The sequence below is a fragment of the Eschrichtius robustus genome, chromosome 8, assembly GCF_028021215.1.
Source record: "Eschrichtius robustus isolate mEscRob2 chromosome 8, mEscRob2.pri, whole genome shotgun sequence".
Taxonomy (NCBI): domain Eukaryota; kingdom Metazoa; phylum Chordata; class Mammalia; order Artiodactyla; family Eschrichtiidae; genus Eschrichtius; species Eschrichtius robustus.
Window position 1 is genome coordinate 3,162,945 of NC_090831.1, and position 19,215 is coordinate 3,182,159.

Genomic DNA, 19,215 nt, shown 5'->3' on the forward strand with positions numbered 1-19,215 from the left:
ATTCGAGTAAGACTTTGTTTCCCGAGACACTGGCTGACACGAGCAACAGAAATTTTTTGGCTGAGAAGCATAATTCCAGGACACCAGGTGCCCAGAAATCATTTACTCCAAGTCCTTTGCTTTACAAGAGTCTGCAGATTAGAGAGAAAGGGTGACTTGCTTGATGCCACACAGCCATGCATGACATAGCCTGAAACTAGAATCCATGGATCTTGTCTTTTCAGACCAACACTCTCTTCAGACCTCCTCAGCATGGATTAAACAGGGACGCTGCAAGAAAAAAAATTATAGGCCAACACCCCTGACGAACATAGATGCAAAAGCCCTGAACAAAATATTAGCAAAATTAATTCAACAATATATTAAAAGGATAATATACCATGATCAAGTGGGATTTATTCCAGGGGTGCAAGGATGGTTCAATATCTGCAAATTAGTAAATGTGATATATCACATTAACAAAGGAAGGATAAAAATATTATGATCATCTCAATAGATGCAGAAAAAGCTTTTGACAAACTTCAACATCCATTTATACACTAATATGTATAAAATGGATAACTAATAAGAACCTGCTGTATAAAAAAATAAATAAAATAAAATTTAAAAAATCTATTTATGATAAAAACTCTCAACAAAATGGGTATAGAGGGACCATACATCATAATAATAAAGCCCATATATGACCAACCCACAGCTAACATCATACTCAGCAGTGAAAAGCTGAAAGCATTTCCTCTAAGATCAGGAACAAGACAAGGATGTCCACTCTCATCACTTTCATTCAACATATAGTTTTAAAAAAAGTCCTAGCCACAGCAATCAGACAAGAAAAAGAAATAAAAGGAATCCAAATTGGAACAGAAAAGTAAAACTGTCACTGTTTGCAGATGACATGATACAATATGTAGAAAATCCTAAAGACTCCATCAAAACATTGTTAGAACTAATAAATGAACTTGTTTATTAATAAAGAGTATCTCCACTACCTTATTAATTAGCTTTTACTGAGGGCTCCCTGTGTGCCGGGCTCTGTGCTCCGCACACACATTTATCATCGTTAGCTATCAAAATGACTTTTGCTGATGCTGTAGGTGAGGAAACTCAGAGGTTAAATCGCTTGTCCCCATCATGTGGCCTGGGTGGGTGTGTGACAGAGCTGAGATTCACGTCTGGGGCTTTCTGATTCCAGAGTCACATCCTAACCACCCTGTAACATGCCTCTTACCAGTGCCTGCTTACCAGTACCTGTGTGGGTTGGATCTGAAACCAGAGCAATGTCTCAAAGGCCAGGCCAAATGCCAAGGCTGCTTAATCCAGAGAGCTGCTGTGAGGGCAGCAAGGGCGTGAATCATTCTTTCTGCAGGCCGGTGTGCAGTTCCCACCGATAGCACCATTCAGTGGTTCACCAAAGTTGAAAGAGTGTTCTGATGGGATAGATCATCCCTGAAAGGTTGCCCTTCTCTGGCAGGAGCCCACAGAAAACAGGGGCTGTGGGCTGACAGCCACAACTGCGATGGGGAAGTCACTGGGAGATGCTCAGAGGGTGGCCCCTATGGTTGGGAGCCAGGCTGGAGTCCAGAGTCAGAACTGGGGAACTTTAAGATCATGGGAACCAGGGAGCGGGGAAACCAGGAGCACTTAGACGTGACTCAGCCAACAGCCTTATCCGTCTCCCAGGCAGCCCCAGTGTCGCATCCAGTGACTGTCCATGCCTAATTCTGAAACAATCAAATGAGTACTTGCTTAAGAAAGAAAATCTGGTAAAAGCGAGCAAGTGGAGAAGAGAAAATAAATCCTCTCAGCTCAGGACTGCCACGTTCGCCCCAGGAGCCTGTGGTCTGGGAAACCTGTGTCGGGGTAGATGTTCCAGATGGGACCCACCCGGCGTCCACTGCTGCGTCCCCTTGGGGCCACGCTGGGTCCTGCTGACTGTGGGCCACTGGGCACGCCGAGAGCAGCAGGAGAGAGCAGAGGCCTCCAGCACACACACTCAGCTCTTGCTCAGACCCTCGCCTGCTGTGTCATCTCGGCAAATGCCTTTTCTTTTCCTATGCTCCAGTTTCCTCCTCTGGATGAGGGGCATAATAAATTTGCCCGACGGGTCTAAGCATTTCACAGTGCCCGGTCTCACTACAGCTGGATTTCTCCTGGGCACAAGCCAGGCACCTGGGCTCCTCTCTCCTCATCTTCACCCTGCAGAGTCTCTCATCAGAGTCTCTCATCAGAGAATGGTCCGGTGACAGGTGACTCAGAGCCACAATCTCCAGGGCTGCAGAGAAAGCATCCCCCCACGTGGGAAGCCCCAGCTCAGACAGGCCCAGTGGCACCCAGGAACCCCCAAGGGTTACCTTCTGGAGCCACGTTCCCCCCCTGACTTCCCATGAGTTTTTCTGTGGCTCGATTTCTGTGGGAGCCCTCGTGCGCTAATCCTTGGTGCCAGGAAATGTTTTGATGAGGTCATGCGATTGCTCACCAGGAAATTACATCTGTCATTCCTGGTTCTCTGAGTCCTGCTTACTGCTCACAGGCTGCCCAAAGAAGCAAGAAGGATGACATCACCCACAGGCCCCAAGCTGTCCTTGGTAGACGCTGGTGTGACACCAGGTCACAGGACAGGGGCTGGTTCCCCTGCTCAGACCTGCCGCAAAACACAGGCCAGCCGCAGGCCCGTGCAGATGTTCTTGTGTGTCCTAAAATATCATCGGTTTTTAAGTTCCACTGGCACGTGAAAACCAGGCGTGTTCTCTATAGGGCGGCCAGGGGCTCTCAGCTCACGCTGCCTTGCTTCTGAGCTGCTCGTCACGCCACGTTCTGAGTCCCTTTTCAGCGGACTCCTGATCTCCCAAATGCCACCACCTTGCTCATCTCCTGCCCTCAGGCCTGGGCTCGGCCGCCTGTGCCCTCTGGCTGCAGACCGGTCCCTGAGGATAATTCCACTCTCCCTCCCTGCCCTCCCCTTCACTGCAATTCAGAGGCTTTCCAGCTGCTCACAGCCGTCTGTCTCCTAGGAAATCTCCCTTCCACCCCACAGTTGGGCATTTGCCCATCAGGCATTGACTAGGCAGGTCCTTCTGGAATTTTCTCCCTGGGGTGACCTGTTTCACTGCATCAAGGCTGAGCAGGGCAGAGGGAGGGCCACGAGCAGCAGACCAGATCCAGAAATGCAGGCTCCACCCAGATTTGGTCACTAGGTCAAGCCCACAGTCCTCACCATGCATCATGGGGTCCCCCTGGAGGCAGTGGGGCTGCCGCATGATCACCCAGCCTGGCCTGAACCCCTTCTACGGATGGACTTCTTAGTAAGTAGGTTGCTGCTCTAAAGATACACAAGAGGCAGAGCTGCCACTTCTCTGCCCCGAGGCCTGCTGCAGGGATGAGGAAATGACGTGGCCCAGGAAGATGGGGAAAGCGGTCCTGGGCTCTCAGCACCAAAGAAATCAGGTGATTCCAGGGCCCGACCTGAGGCTGAGGCCAGAGCCAGGGGCGGGAAGGCTGCCCTGAAGGCCATTCTCTCAGCCCCTTCTGAGAGCCTCTCAGCCTCCCGGGACCCTGGGGGTCATCCTCCTGGTCTCCCCGGTCCTTCCTCTGAGTTCCTTCCGACAGAAGGCAGAGCGAAAGTGGGGAAAAGCCTGGACTGGACACAGGACACCTGGGCTCCAGTCTCACTTCCCAGGATGCTCATTCTCTCATCAAGCACTTGCTGAATACCTCATCTGGACCTGACAACGAGGGAGACCATTGAGTGTAGTGTCTACACTGGGACCTTTGGGGAGAAAGAAGAGACACGATTAGTGATTACGCCGTGTAAACCAGGCCTTTTCCTGGCGCACAGGGCCATGTGTTGTGGGCCCGGAAAGCTCATTCAGACCTGCTTCCTGCCCTAAGGCTGACGCACTGTGGGCAGAAAGGCAGGTGAGGGGCTGGCTTGAGGAGTGATGTGTGGGGAGGGGTGGCTGTGACGGCGGAAGTGAGCTGACAGGGGCAGCGAGGAGGCCTGGCCGCAGGAGCACACGGGGTGGGGGGGGGGGGAGCAGCTTCGTGAGCACAGGGCTGGGTTTCCCAGTTGGTGGGGTGGGCGGTGAGGGGAGCTGCACACTTCCGGCAGGGGAAGTGCGCGAGGGGTGAGGGGCGTGCCATGCGCCCTCGGGATGCCTCAGTGCCGCGGTGGTGGTCCCACGTGGACGAGAGCTAAGGTTGAGGCCATGGCTTGGTGAGGGGGGCTTACGGGCTTAGGAGTTCAGATTTAATTCTGTAGCAACAGGGATCATAGAACCACTGATTTAAGAACGAGGATAACGCGATGAAGTTGCTTCATCAGTTGCGTAATCTTCCTGGACTCAGGATCCTCGTCTGGAAAACGGTGCCTCACCCCCCCTGGACCTGAGAACCACCAAGCGCAACTGGGAAACACTCTGCAAAAAGGCGAAAGCACAATGCAGAAGGCTGTCCCATCCCTCAGGCACAGCCCAAACCCAGTGTGGGGTGCAGAACATAACATAACGCAACAAGGTATACATTTAGTATCAGGTTGGTCCCTCCCCTTGTGAGCAATAGGAGGTGGGTGTGCACTCAAGGGACCGCCTTTCCCGTCCTCAGGGCCCGCTTCTTCTACCCTCACGTCTGCTGCTCTCCTGGTCTGCTGGGGAACGAGGCTGCTCTGGGAAATGGGGCACCAAGTCGTGCGTGAGGACCAGGGGTCAGAGGCCAGGGAAACTGTGTGGACCCCACTCACTCACCCACACACACTTCTACACTATCCTCCTCTCATTCCTCCAACACTCCAGGCAAAATCCTGCCTCAGGACCTTTGTACCTGCTCTTTTCCCTGCCAGCTAGGCGTCCACCCATGCTTGGCCCTCTCCTTTCCTCCAGGTTTTTAGTAAAACGTCACTGTAGCAAGAGGCTTTTCTTCATCCCCCTATTTATGCTTCACCCCTTTTCATGCTTTTCTCCTAATCACTTACCAGCACCTAAGTATACTCAGTATATTGTTCACTTATCTCGCTTATGGTCTGTCTCCTCCGCTGTGATTTAAATGCCACGAAGGCAGGGATTCCTGTCGGTTTTGGTATCTGCTGTTAACGGGTGCCCAGGAGAGGGAAGCAAGCAGTCCTAACTACCGATTGAATAAACGAATGTCTCCTTTCTATTTTGGGCATAGGGTATCCAAACAAACCGCAGTATGAAGTCATGAAATCCACACGAAGGCTACACTTTCATTTTCTTTTATTTGTGGCACTAAAAGACCAACAGTAGAGACAGTGTGGTGTGAGAGCGATTGGCTGGATGCCCTGGCCGCCCTGGGGAAGGTGAGTGGCATTCATCAGACAACGCAGAGCAGTTTCCGTCCTACGTGACGCCCGGCTCTGGAATCGTGAAACATTCGAAGGATCCCGCCATATTTGTTGCTTCATTAAGACAGAAATTTTATTTCAGGAATTCCTCTTGATTTCTAGTAATCCCTTAAAGAGCTTTTTCTACAGCCGTAGTTGACCTCTAAGATAAATACCAGAGACTGGGTGCTGTGTGCTATGAAAAGGCTGCCACGTGATCCACAGAAGCCACTCACCTGCTGGGCAAAAGCACGGAGACCAAACCCACATTGTGAAATATCAGCACAATTTTGATCTGATCCGGGCAACACGCAGACACCCAGCATCCACGTTTCTGCCCCGCAGAGGATTTCTAAGGCTCCCAGGGCAGCCTCCGGGCTCCGTGCTCAGCCCTCAGTTGGGGAGGGCCGCGCTACATCACAGCCCGCTGGGGAACAGCAATCCAAGTGGGCACTGCCATCCACTCCAATGCCCTTCTGATCTCAGCCAACACCTCAGGAGAACTCAGACCTGCCATGTCCATACATCACATTTGATTGTTATTCTGGGTGATCATGGTTGATTTTTAATAGCTTTAGTTGGTCAGATCATGGTCTGCCACCCTCCATGAGGTTTTCACCCCAAATGTTTGAGGAATAAGGATCCAATACTTTCATGACTCAGTGAAGTCACCTTTGAAAAAGCCTCCCAACTCTTTTTTCTTACATCAAGTAGCATATGACATTCAGATTGTTTCAACTGATTTATATATTTTCCCTAGAATTCAGAAAGATTTTCAACAACTAAATGGTTTCAACCATCTACATGTGGTAAAAGTCTCCAAGGTCCAAAATCGGTCTAAGGCATGATTCTTTCCACTTTGTCTATCAATGTAATTAAGTGTGTTGGGCTCCAGCGTTTACAGTCCCATTAATCTGCCAACAAGAACAGTTTATTGGCAACTTTAAGTATTCAGAGGCAAATACATTTCCTTGGCACAAGCCGCGTGGCAGAGTGGCAGCCCCGTCCCTCTGAACCGTGATACAGACTGAAAGTCGACGAGGCGAGTTTTGGCCTGGAGACCAGGAAGCCGCCAGATCCCTGTGTCCCTTGCCAGGTGGTGCTCCTGAGTGGTGAGCACCCTGCAGGGGGGTTTCTGCCACGATCGCTTCTTGTTGCTGATTCACACGAGCAAGGGCACCTGCAGTGAAGAAAGAACCACAGTTAGTTACTCAGGGCATGCGGCGGAGCCCAGGGTGCGGGTATCCGGGTGCTGAGGACCTGTGTGCCAATCCCTCCTCGCAATATTCCTTTCCCAACACAGCGAGTGTTTACACTGTACCCATTAAACTTTTAGCCCCAAGGAGAAAACTCTCAGAAACACAAACAACATGCCTGAATGCTTTCAGTGACCGGCTACTGCCTTCAGGAAAGAACATCGGGAACTGCTGGAGGGTCTAAGATGTGCCTGCAGGTCCCTGTGCTTCTCCCAGAGCCGTCAGCTGGCCCCAGCCCCGGCCCTCTCTGAGCTCCCTCCCAGTCTCTGAGTCGGTTAGGGGTCCCTCTCCTGGGCTGGTCTCTGCATGTGGGGTTTCTTCTTTGGGGATGCCCCTTTCCTGCTGGAAAATGAGGACTCCTTCTTCAAGAAGCGTTCAGACCATCTCTTGGCAAAAGGCATACCTGCTCAGTCCTGGGTGGGCAGATCCAATTGCCCCCTCGCGTTGTGGGTTACCTGGCCCGCCGTGGTCTCCCAGCAGCTCTGTCTCTCACTGCTGGTGTGGGGACTCTGGGGCTGGAACCACGGCATCAATCCCCATCCCGTCCCCGGGAGCAGGACTTGCTGGGTGCCAGTGAGTGTCGGTGGCTCCAAGGGGCAACTGCAAACCCACACGTTCCCAGACCACTCGATGCGTGAGCTCACCCTGCCACTCTGAGTCCAGCCCTGCCCGCTCCTGGGATGCCCAACTGCAGAAAATGTGACTGCAGGTGGTTAAGAATCTGCCTGCCAATGCAGGGAACACGGGTTCGAGCCCTGGCCCGGGAAGATCCCACATGCCGCAGAGCAACTCAGCCCGCGAGCCACACCTACTGAGCCTGTGTACCACAACTACTGGCCCACGCACCTAGAGCCCGTGCTCCACAGCAAGAGAAGCCACCGCAATGAGAAGCCCGTGCACCGCAACGAAGAGTAGCCCCCGCTCGCCGCAACTAGAGAAAGCCTGCACACAGCAACAAAGACCCAACACAGCCAAAAATAAAATAAATAAATAAATAAATAAATTTATCTGCAATTCTTTTAAAAAAAAAAGAAAAAAAGAAAATGTGACTGCAGAATCTTGAAGGAAACAGTTCCATGCCTCTGAAGGCCAAGGTGAACAGCATTTTTAAGAAAAGCGGCAGATTCACGTGAAACCATGTGAAAGGATCACTGGATTTCTCACCGTGGTTCCCCCGAGTTCAGCACATTCTAGATGGAACAGCGCTGGGAGCTGGGCATCCAGTCCCACTTTTCACTGTGTTATCAGAGCGAACATCCAAGGACCCAACGGATTTCTTGTAATGCCAACAACACACACCACCTGGAATATTTCCTGTGCACTTAACATTGTGTCAGGCACCATATCAAGCCCTCCGTGAGTCTCATCTCATTAAAACTTCAGCTCAACCCAATCACTGACACATTATTGCCATTGTTATCACTGTGGGTACTGCCTCCAATATAAAGATGGGAGAACCGGGGTGTAGAGGGCTGTCTCGGCCTGGGCCAAATACTAGTAAGTAGCAATCCCCAGCGGGCTCATGTGAGAAGAGAACATGGCCCCAGGCCATGACCACGAGGGCAGGGCTCCACCCGCTCGTTTCTTGCGAGCACATCGGCCCACCTCTCGCGAGCACACCAGCCCATCTCTCACGAGCACACCGGCCCATCTCTTACGAGCACACCAGCCCATCTCTTACGAGCACACTGGCCCATCAGTGTCTCCTTGGCTGCAGGGGCGTCCACACCAGCTGAGAAATGTAACGGGACGAGATGTGGAGTTTGGGGGCGTGGAGGGAGGAGACTGGACCTGCTGATTTGGATGGAGCCCATGGGACACACACGGTGGATATCAAGGAGGGCACGGAAGATTCGTGTCCGACGCACAGGGCAGCTTAGGATGGAGGTGGGATTGGGGGCCAGTGGTCTGGACGGTGAAGGGTCTGCCTGGGAGAGTGAGGAGATTTGGAAGACAAGAGGTCTTGTCTTGCCAAGACAAGACTCTCTCCAGGGTCACATGCAGCCTTGGGCAGAGGAGACTCAGAACGTGGCCGGAGGGGCAGGGCAAATGTGCAGCGCGCTTGCCGAGCCGCGGGGAGAGTGCGTCCACGAGGATGCACATGGTGACAGCAAACAGTGCAACGGGAACCAGGGGCCCCAAGGGTGGGAAACACAGATGAGCTTATTTTTAAACGTTATGTTAGTTACGTTCTCAATGGGTTTTTCTTCAAACTCTAGACACCTTTAGAAGTGAGACACCTCTAACTTCAAAACAAAGATTTTAATTGTCAGTTTGGAAAAGCACAGTCAGTTTGCCACAGAATGTCCAAGAAACAGGGAAAAGAGTGTGTGTGCTGGGCAGAGAAAAACAGATTGAGCCTGTTATTGGAAAATGCAGCCAGCATCCTGTTAACAGTACGTTTATCCCATTTCCTGCCCTTTGAAAAGGGTCAGGAGAATAAAGGGCGCTATTCTTGCATCCAAGGGCAGTAGCAGCATTGTGACCTTGACCAGGGTGGTTCTGAGAGTGGCCAGGAGGAGGCCGGTGGGGAAATGGAGCAGCACGAGTGGGCAGGACATCTAGAAGCTACAGTGAAGGGAAGCAAGGAGCTCGGCAGGGGTGGGGGCAGGTCCATGGCAGGGGGAGGGATTTTTAAAATGTATCTTTACTGTTATTGTTTTAACAAATTAATTGATATATGATAAACTGCACACATTTAAAGTGTAAAACTTGATATGTTTTGACATATATTTATTTTTAGATTAAATATTTATTTATTTTTTGGTCTGGCTTTATTTTTGGCCTGGCTTCTTTCACTCAGCATAATTATTTTGCGATTCATCGATGTTGTTACTGCTGGGTAGTGATTCATTGTATGGCTATACTGACTTTGCATCTGGGCTGGGCGAGTCTCAGGGAGGGGGTGCCCCCTCCTTCCCCGGTAAACGGGGATGATGGGATTTGCACTACAGACCTGCCCGGTGAGGCTCGAGGTACACCTCATCGCGTTGTCACCAGCACCACCATCACTTCGTCTCATCCCAGCACCAGCGTCCTGGTGGCTGCGATGAGATGACTACTGAACGGAGGTTTGGGGGCGAGGCAGGAGACATCCTGCACATCTCGGTCACCTAAAGCCTGGCCCGACTGCGAGAAGCCACTTTCAGGAGGCGGTCCCAAGTTGCTAAGGTAAACTTCCCAGGACACAGAGGGGTAGTGGGTGGGACTGTGGCCCAGCGAGGGGAGCTACAGGGCAGGCGAGTGAAGGAAGCAGGGGCTGGACATCACCTGCTCTCCTGGCAGCGAGCCTGCTTCACACCAGCCTGGCAACCTGAGTGTCGCTGGCGCAGAAGACCCGGGCTGGGGGGTATTTGAATCCCTGGCTGGTTGAGACCTAGAAGGTGCTCTCATCACCACTAATAGCAACACGATGGCTGCATCCAGGTTGTAAAAGTTCTCAGTAAACTAAGAAAATATCTAGGAAGGAAAAGGAGAACTCCTAAACTTTGGTGTCAAGAAGGAAACTGAAGAAGGACAGCCTTAAAAAGCTCTGACTTGGACAATTCAACAAAGACAGCTTGGTGATGGAACTGGCCACAAGGTAGCATAAATCACACTGATGGCCATTAGTGTCAACCCAAGTTTAAAGCCACACTGGTAAGTGATCGCTACTTAGGTTGGGGCAGGGGAGCGTTCTGCTGCCCAGTGCCCACTCACATGACCAGTGGACCCGCCCCGGGATGGGTGTGACCAAATTCAGGTGGGCAAGGAGGACAGAGGGCACCCCCCAGGGGAGGAGGGCGTGCTGCAAGGCACAGCTTGGAAGAAAAACACTGGAAGGGTTCCTGGCATCCCAAAGGTTTCAAGCTTCCTGAAAGATTCTTTCTTATTTTGGTTGGACAAGAAGAAAATCAATGAAGGGACAGAGCTTGCAGTTTGAGGCCAAGTCAGAAAGCTGTACAAATATCCAAGTTTAATTTTGCTTCCTCACCTGCCAAGGAAAATGATGTTTATACGGAAAAAGGTAAAATGAACAGTGGTGACAGAGGGCTGGTGTCCAGGGGAAGGAAAGAAGTTGTCAGGGAGCAGCAGGGTTCTCTGTTTCAGGTCCCTTCTTTCCACCCAGACAGATGAGTTCCTGGGGTGCTAACGGACTCCCAAGGGACCCAGCCATGTGGCTGTCAGCCAGCTTTGCAGAACGGGAGTGGGACCGCTGGCAGAAGACTGGAGATGTCCGGAACTTATTCTCCAAAGGAAAAGAAGGTGGTTTCTTCCAGTGTGAAACAGATTCTTGGCAAGTTTATCATGATTATGAAATAGACGAGTTCTGAGCCCGGAGACCCCGAGTTGCACTCGGCCACTGGTCTGGAGAGCCAGGCGATGTGGTCGCAAAGAATGGGCGCCCTCGCTCCCTTCCCCCAGAAGATAGTTACTGAGCACCCACTCTGTGTCTGGGGCTGTGCAAGGCGCTGGGACCTGCCGGAGCTCACCGTGTGGCAGGAGGACAAGCATCGCACAGGAGTTACACAGATCGCTACTGAGATTAGGCTGCGATGTGGTTATGAGGGGAAATGAGGTGATGCTCTGGTGGGGAACCTCCTCCAGCCTGGGGGCTGCGGGAGACTTTCTGGGGGCTTGAGGTTAATCCAGGAACACGCAGGACGACTGGGAATTAGCTGGGAAGACTAGGAGGTGAAACGTTTTCCTTCCAGGAATAGGGAACCGCACCCATGCGGGCCCTGAGGGGGTCACTGCAGCGGTGACAGGCATCCCTGGGTTCCACCTGCAGGAGAAACAGGTCACATGGAAGGTCTGTATAGGCAGGAGGGTCACAGGGCAGCAAAGACAGAGCTAACCTGTCTGTGCCTCTGAACTCTCCCAACTTCACTGAAACACATCAGAGGTCTACACGGTGCCCTGCCGAGCCCAGCACGGCCTAGAGTCGCTGCTGCTGGCTGACGGCTCTCACGAGCTAACCCCCAGCCACAGAACTTGGGCTTCTCTCGCCCACAAGGGAAGGTGCTCAGGCGTAGGAGAACAGACACTCACTGCTGCTGCTGCTTTTCTGTCCTGGCTCAGGGGCTCCCTGGGCTTTGACGGTGATGGTGTCACACGTCTGATCACTTCTCACAGGGTCTCCTGCCAAGGCCAAGCGCCAGGACACACGTGTGATCTGAATCAGTTCATTCCTGGGGTGGGAAAACGCACACCTGGGAGGGCCCAGCCGTGGCGTGCCCACCATGGGGCTTAATGAGGCATTTCCCAGAGGCGTCCGCCCGTGCCGGGCTGACGCGGAGGCTGGCTGGGCAGGGGCACTGACCTAGTTAAGGCCGGGACGAGGCCCTCAGGACATCTGTGCCCCACTTTCCCGTCTGTGGAACGGAAGCTGCAGGCTCTCCGTCCAGGGAGGTCTGGACAGAGCAGATGCTCGCCCTCTGCCCTCCTTGGAGGAAAGCTAGGACACACGAGGAAAAGGTCTGGGGGCTTTCACCAGGTCTCTAACTTTGTGAGATGTCCCTAAGGCCAAGGACAAGCCCCCAACCCCTTCTTTCTCTCCTGGCTGAGAGTCCCCCGGGGGCACAGACAATGCTTCATTCATCTCTCCACCTCAAGCAGCTACTACAGTCCCTGGACCCTGGTGGGTTCTCAGGAAATGCTTGCGAAATGAATGGCTGGACGTGTGAATGTGTTAAATATAAACACGGATTAGAAGGGCACTTGGTGTCCATTCCAGGCCCTCTGAAACAATGCATTTAAAACAGACCGACAATGGCTGTCCAAGGCACACAGTTTCACCATGAATAAGAATGCAGGATGTTTCCATCTCTTCCCTCTTGTATCTGTATAACTGATTTACTTTGTTATAAAGCAGAAACTAACACGCCATTGTAAAGCAATTATACCCCAATAAAGATGTTAAATATGTTAAAAAAAATGCAGGATGGAGTGGAAGGCAGAAGTGGATTCTGGGGTCCATTTGAGCCCTGCCCCCAGGAAGGGAGGGCAGTGCCCACTGCGGAAGGAAGAGCAGACAGAGCAGAGCTGAGGATGCTGTCATCTGGGGCTGGAGGGAAGACACAGAGTGGGCAACGTCCCTGACAACTGCAAACGCAGAGGCGGGGCGTTCAATCCACACTGTGGAGGGAGGCAAACAGACTTCCAATCGCCTTGAACAATGGCCAACTCACTTTTAAGGTGATGATTCCTCCTATATCACATCGACCCTTCTGTCTTTTATCATAAGCGGCAACGTCACCGACGCAAAACGCGTGTTCAGGGAAGGTTGAGTAACTGTGCCCGCCTTAGCGGTGAGAGCCCCTCACCTCTGCCAGCCCTCCCGGGACGGCCGGACGCCCTACTTCTCCGGGAGGAGGACGCCTGGAGGACTCAGGCCCTGCAGCCCCTCACACCACCCGGGAGAGCCGGGAACAGCCCTCAGTCCAGGATGTTATCCCGGCTACACGCATCCTGGAGCGTCACTGAACACCAAGGAGGAAGGAGCCGCTGCTCGTACTGAGAACCCACAGACGGTGCGGCCCACGCTGCTTGGATCCAGGAGTCCCGCACTTCGCTCACTTTCCTTCAGGTTACGCAACTTTAAAAGCCCAAAAGGTGAAAGAAAGCTAAAGAGGCAGAGCTCAAATGACTCGAGGTGTAAATGCCGCAACACACCCCAAACTGCATCAGCTGCGAAGCCACAGAGACCTCCGTGGCCAGCGCCCCGCAGACAAGTGCCGCCTAACTGGACTCCTCAGAGAAGGTACAGTTGGCCCTGGTCACCTGGATCGCACGTGTGTCCCCTGGTGTCAGAGGTCTGCTGTGCCACACCAATAGGGAGGGCAAGGCAGTCGAAAAGGAGGTCAGGTGCACACCTCCAGGAGGACAACCGCTGGTTCCAGGTGAGCCTGGCCCAGCGCACCTGGGTGTCCCTGATGGGGGCTGAGCTGAGGCTTCTGGGTGGACGGACTGTCCAGGTCCTGGCCTCCGAGGTCACATGTCCTTCGGCAGGTTTTACGTGGCCCTGAGATGCAGAGTGTGAGCAGGGGGAGAGGGGAGGGGGTCTGGGTCGCTGTGCAGAGCAGTGACACAGCCCTGTCACTCAGCCCTTAGGCCACTAGGTAAGATGTGGTGCACTGGGGAGACAGAGGGACAGGGTCTCCCAGGTCACCCTCATCGTGCTCACTCAGGCCCGGCTCGCAGCCCAAGGGCACCAGAACCTCAGACGCGCCAGACTCACTGCCTCACCCTTCCCAGGATGGGCAATGCAGGCCCCAACACCTAGATTAATCCAAGAAACAGTCCAAACGTGGGCTTTTTTTTTTTTTTTTTAACTTTGGGTTTATTTATTTATTTATTTATTTATTTATTTATGGCTGTGTTGGGTCTTCGTTTCTGTGCGAGGGCTTTCTCCAGTTGCGGCGAGTGGGGGCCACTCTTCATCGCGGTGCGCGGGCCTCTCACTATCGCGGCCTCTCTTGTTGCGGAGCACAGGCTCCAGACGCGCAGGCTCAGTAGTTGTGGCTCACGGGCCTAGTTGCTCCGCGGCATGTGGGATCTTCCCAGACCAGGGCTCGAATCCGTGTCCCCTGCATTGGCAGGCAGATTCTCAACCACTGCGCCACCAGGGAAGCCCAAACGTGGGCTTTCGATGGCCATGTGAAGCTGCTGCCACAAAGCTGAGATCAGGATGAGCAACGGCCTGGCCTCAGCACCCCCGGACCTTTCCTGTGGGCACTGCCAGGGCCGAGCTGCTCACTGGGTGGATACACCCCCCCACCCCCGTCTGTATCCCCGCCCACTGGCCAGCAGGCCCCGCCTGGTCCCGGCCCTTCCTACCGCTGCCCTTGTGTTTCTCCCCACTTTCTTTCTCGTGGCACAGCTTCCTATGCTCTTTTGGACAGTTCCCAAACTTGTTTTGTAAAATTCTTTTCTGGAAGGCATGGGCACACGTTCTAAGAGAGAGAAAGCCTGAGGTTCAAGGTTGCAGTGGTGGCCCCTTCCCCGCTGTGCAAGCCCAGGCAGGCTTTGGTCTCTGGGCCCCTGCTCCACATGACCCCTGGGAGGTGGAGAGAGCAACAACTATTTGAAATGATCCAAAACCAGTCAATGAGATGCTGTATGTGAGAAATGAGTACAGCCTTCATACAATTACAGTCAGCATTACTCAAACTGTATCAAAAGCTCAAATGACATGGATAATTATCTCAAACCTCAATGTAAAGTGACTTGATAAATACTAGAAAATTGCAGATTAGTAGGCTCAAACCCCTGAAAAATCTGACTCAGGATGTAGATGTCCTGTGGATCTCACTTCGAAACAGTGTTTTAGAGACTCAAAATCGTTCCCTCAGACCAGCCAGACCATCACGGTTGATAATCAGCTGTGTTGCTTTGGATTCTCTGAGAACGACCGGCACTTCCTTTCTTTCTCTTTTTCTTTTTTTTTAACTGAACTATAGTTGATTTACAATATTGTGTTAGTTTCAGGAGTACAGCAAAGTGATTCAGTTATATATGGATGTATGTATATCTATACTATACAGGTATTCTTTTTCAGATTCTTTTCCCCTATAGGGTATTACAAGATATTGAGTAGAGTTCCCTGGGCTATACAGTAGGTCCTTGTTGATTATCTATTTTATATATAGTAGTGTGTGTCTGTTAATCTCAAATTCCTAATTTATCCTCCCCCCGACCTTTCCCCTTTGGTAACCATAAATTTGTTTTCTATGTCAAGAGTCTGTTTCTGTTTCATAAATAAGTTCATTTGTATCATTTTTTTCAGATTCCACATATAGATGACATCATATGATATTTGTCTTTCTCTGTCTGATTTACTTCACTTAGTATGATCATCTCTAGGTCCATCCATGTTGCTGCAAATGGCATTATTTTGTTCTTTTTTATGGCTGAGTAATATTCCATTGTATATATGTACCACATCTTCTTTATCCATTCATCTGTCAGTGGACATTTAGGTTGTTTCCATGTCTTGGCTATTGTAAATAGTGTTGCAATGAACATTGGGGTGCATGTATCTTCTCGAATTAGAGTTTTCTCCAGATATATGCCCAGGAGAGGGATTGCAGGATTACATGGTAACTTTATTTTTAGTTTTTTAAGGAAACTCCATACTGTTCCCCATAGTGGCTGCACCAATTTACATTCCCGCCAACAGTGTAGGAGACTTCCCTTTTCTTCACACCTTCTCCAGCTTTTATTATTTGTAGACTTTTGGATGATGGCCATTCTGACCGGTGGACAGGCACTTACTTTCAATTGATATTGCAATGTGCTTGGAGGAGAGAGGTTGTCTCAGGGTTGAACTCCAGAGCTCTCTTCATCAGAATCCACATGGTCCACTTATCAGGACACTTATTTAGCCATTCACCCCAATTTCTTCACCTTTCCCTCATTCTATGTAATAAAAGTTCTAAGTTCATAAATATATAAATTCTATAGAAATGAAAAAAAAAGTAAAGAAAACCCAAAAGCCCTCAATAATTTTTAACTGCCCTTTCCCCCCATCCAGAGGAGAGAGTGTGAAACTGGCTGCCATCCAGTGCCATGTGGTTAAGCACGTTTTCTTTTTCCAGCATCCTGAGGCTGGGCTGTGCTTTCAGTGGTGAATTGCCCTCAGCATCCTCCTTACGTGATGTCTTGGGTCCCTGTCAGGGCCACAGCACACAGCATGAATGCCTCTCCATCACACGGACACGCTCTGGGGCTGACCCGGGGGCCGTGGCCGTGGCCCCAGGAACGCTCCCAGTCAGTGGTGTTCAGACCGCTCCTGCCCAGGGTGGCACCACTGGGCGTCCCGGCTTCAGTGAGGACTACCTTCAGCCCCTAGGCTCCTGGGTGGGAAACCTTTTCAGCAAAGCCTGCCGCCCTCTGTGGAAGTGGCTCACCGGTCTCGTGGGCCACCTGCTCTCTTTCAGAGCAGTGCAGAGTGGGCATCCTGTGCCCAGACTGTCCCCTGTCTGGGTCCAGCCCTATGTGAACAAGGGCAAGTTACTCAGGTTTTCTGAGCCTCATTCACTTTCTGTGTAAAATGAGGATAATCTTAGTACTGACCTCTTCAGGTACGTGTGAGAACTTAAGCTTAGGATCTGGACATAATCTCTCAGAAAATAATACCTGTCACCACCTCCCTGTTATTAGCCTAACTCCTCCACCCACTAGAAACAGGCAGGGAGAGGGGGTCAGTCCATGCACAGAATCATTTTGGAGTTAAAGGAGATCTCAAAATCCATCTGGCCCAAAGGTCCTTTCAATTTGGGAATCCTACTTTGGACGCCACAAATTCCACTGCTTTCAGGGACTAGGTGGGCATAAATGTACAGACCAGCGTAAGACCAGATAGAGGAGAAGCTTTAGAAAAACCAGAAACGTGTGCTCTGCCCAAGGGACGTCAAATGCAATAATTTTCAAAACGTATGCTGGCAAAAGAAAAAAAAATTACTAAAGAAAGAAGGAAAGGGAGAAAGATGAATTAATTAACCAATTATGCTGTCGCCTGGAACCCCGCCGAAGGCCATGAGTGTGGTGCAGGCCCTTCAGGATGCATCACAGGTGGCCGTCCTGGATCAGAGGCAGCCGCGGGTGGTGGAAACGCGCTCAGGGGTTAGGAGCGCACTGGAGCCCTCCCTGCATCCCAGGAGCGAGCTCGGCAGCGACTTCCCACCACGCTGAGTGCGCGTCTGCCCAGGGGCATTCTTCTCCCGTCCTCTCGCCCACAGGAGCGCGCACGCGCAGTCACGCATCCTCACCTTTCTCAACCTCGCGGCCCCTGTGCCTGAGCGGATGGCGTCCATCAAGGCTTGCCTGGCGTCCACTGGGTTGCTGAGGGGGCCCGCGCTGGACCTGGACGCCGTCCGGGATGTGGTGGGAGCCTGGGTGACTGGAGGGGGCGGGGGCGGCGCCGGCGGCGCCGGCGGCAGGGCGGGTGCCGACTGGATCCCAAGGTCTTCTAGCCCCGTGGGTTCTGCCCCATGTGCAGACACCACGGCACCGCGGAGGCTCTGGAGCTCCTCAGAGGCGGAGGACGTCACCTAGCAACGAGACGGCTAAATGACAGTGTCCCAAAGGTCCTTTCCAAGAGGTGGCACAGGGTATCTGACCGTGCAGCCAGCCCAGGGGGCGTGTCTGCTCCCCATCCCTGGGCTTTCCTGGGGGCTGGGGGGGGGGGTTGGCAGATGACTGATGGCAGGGAGCAGGACTGTCAGTCTGGCCCTACTGAGACCCCTGCCCTCCTGCCTCATCGTGGCGTGTCTGGACAGACCCCAAGGCCACACACCAACGACCAACCGATGGGGATGACCCCTCCTCCAAACACGGAAGGGAAGGTGTCCGTTCCGCTTTCCCTTGGATTCTGGCTCTGGAAGCTGGATGACCCTCTGTCCCCGAGCTCCAGTACAGGTGGTCCTGCAGCTGTGCCAGACCAGCAACTCCATCCCTGAGCTGAGACGCTGCCGCCTCCCACTGCTCGGTGATCTAAGCCCTGAAGCCAGGCTCAGGGTCCCCGGAATTTGGGGAAGTGCACAGATATGCAGGGAGGACTTACACGTTTGGGAGAGGGAGGGAGAGTTTCTGTGCAGGGGCTGCCCCTCACTGCCTCTCCTGCGGTTGCTGTTGCAGCATCCCCGGGATCACTGGGGTGGGGGGCAGCTGTGGAGGCCCCTCTTACCTTCCTCAGGCTGCAGGTGCCACTGTGCCCACGGATGGCTGCCAGCAGGGCTGAGCGCTCGCTGTCTGCCTCTGTGTAGGATGGTTTCTTCGGACCTCCCTCTGAGCCGGGTTCTGGAGTCTAGAATATTTATTAACGATGTCAACACATGTCACTCAGGAGATGGGGGAACGCTGACTATAAGGGAGTGCAAGAGAAAACCCACAGTTAACAGTTCAGACCTACAGGGTCAGTTTCACAGTCTCTGTCTGTTAGAAGGTAAAATTATCAGGTTGGGATTCTGGATTGACCTTACACTGTACAAAACTCAAAGGTTATACATTTGGGGTAGCACAGGATGATCGCCCCTGAATGTCATATCCCTCCTGTTACTGGTCCTAGCTTTCCTGAGCAGATATGTGCCTTTAAGTCCTGCAGACCTGGATGAGAGGCCTGGGTCCCCACTAGCTGGCAGGGTGACCCCCATTTTTCTCAATGGCAAAATGGAGGACACAGTTCCCAATCATCAGTGTTGGTGTAGCTATTAAATAACATTTGCAAGATGATAAATGCCTATATGGGGGCAGGTGTGGTAAAACTGTCCCCAAGGTTACTGGAGAATGACAGCCCACCACTGCTGAAAATGCAGGGCGATCGGGAGCAAGGGCCCAGCCTGACCCTCCATCCACCCCTCCAGGCTCAAGGACCAGTTATGGATGATCCCCTCCTGCCCCACCCACCCCTCCTCTCCACTCCCCTGCGACCAGGTAAGGACTATGTATTGGCGACATCTTTCCCCAGGGCAGTCAAGAGCCTTAAAGGCAGTGTGGACAAGCCCAAACCCATCAGTTTTGGCCCCTTAATGGTTCTATTCAAACAACTCTGTAGGCAAGGAGACAGAAATCCAGGTAAAATTAAACCTGTGCCTTCACCCGCATCCCTAGCCCGGCTCTCCTTCCTCCGACGCCACCTTAAAG

General features: G+C 52.3%; 1 protein-coding gene across 1 annotated transcript in view; it reads right to left on the reverse strand.

Moving 5' to 3' along the window:
- Positions 1-5,211: 5,211 nt before the first annotated feature.
- The window catches only part of COBL (cordon-bleu WH2 repeat protein), a 270,206-nt gene continuing 256,202 nt past the window's right edge, over positions 5,212-19,215 (reverse strand). Inside the window, exons 13-15 of the mRNA XM_068550231.1 lie at positions 18,260-18,379; positions 17,343-17,624; positions 5,212-6,515 (exon numbers count right to left, since the gene is read on the reverse strand). Of these exons, the coding sequence (XP_068406332.1) occupies positions 6,498-6,515; positions 17,343-17,624; positions 18,260-18,379 (420 nt within the window). The 3' untranslated portion in view covers positions 5,212-6,497. The remainder of the gene's footprint in view (positions 6,516-17,342; positions 17,625-18,259; positions 18,380-19,215) is intronic.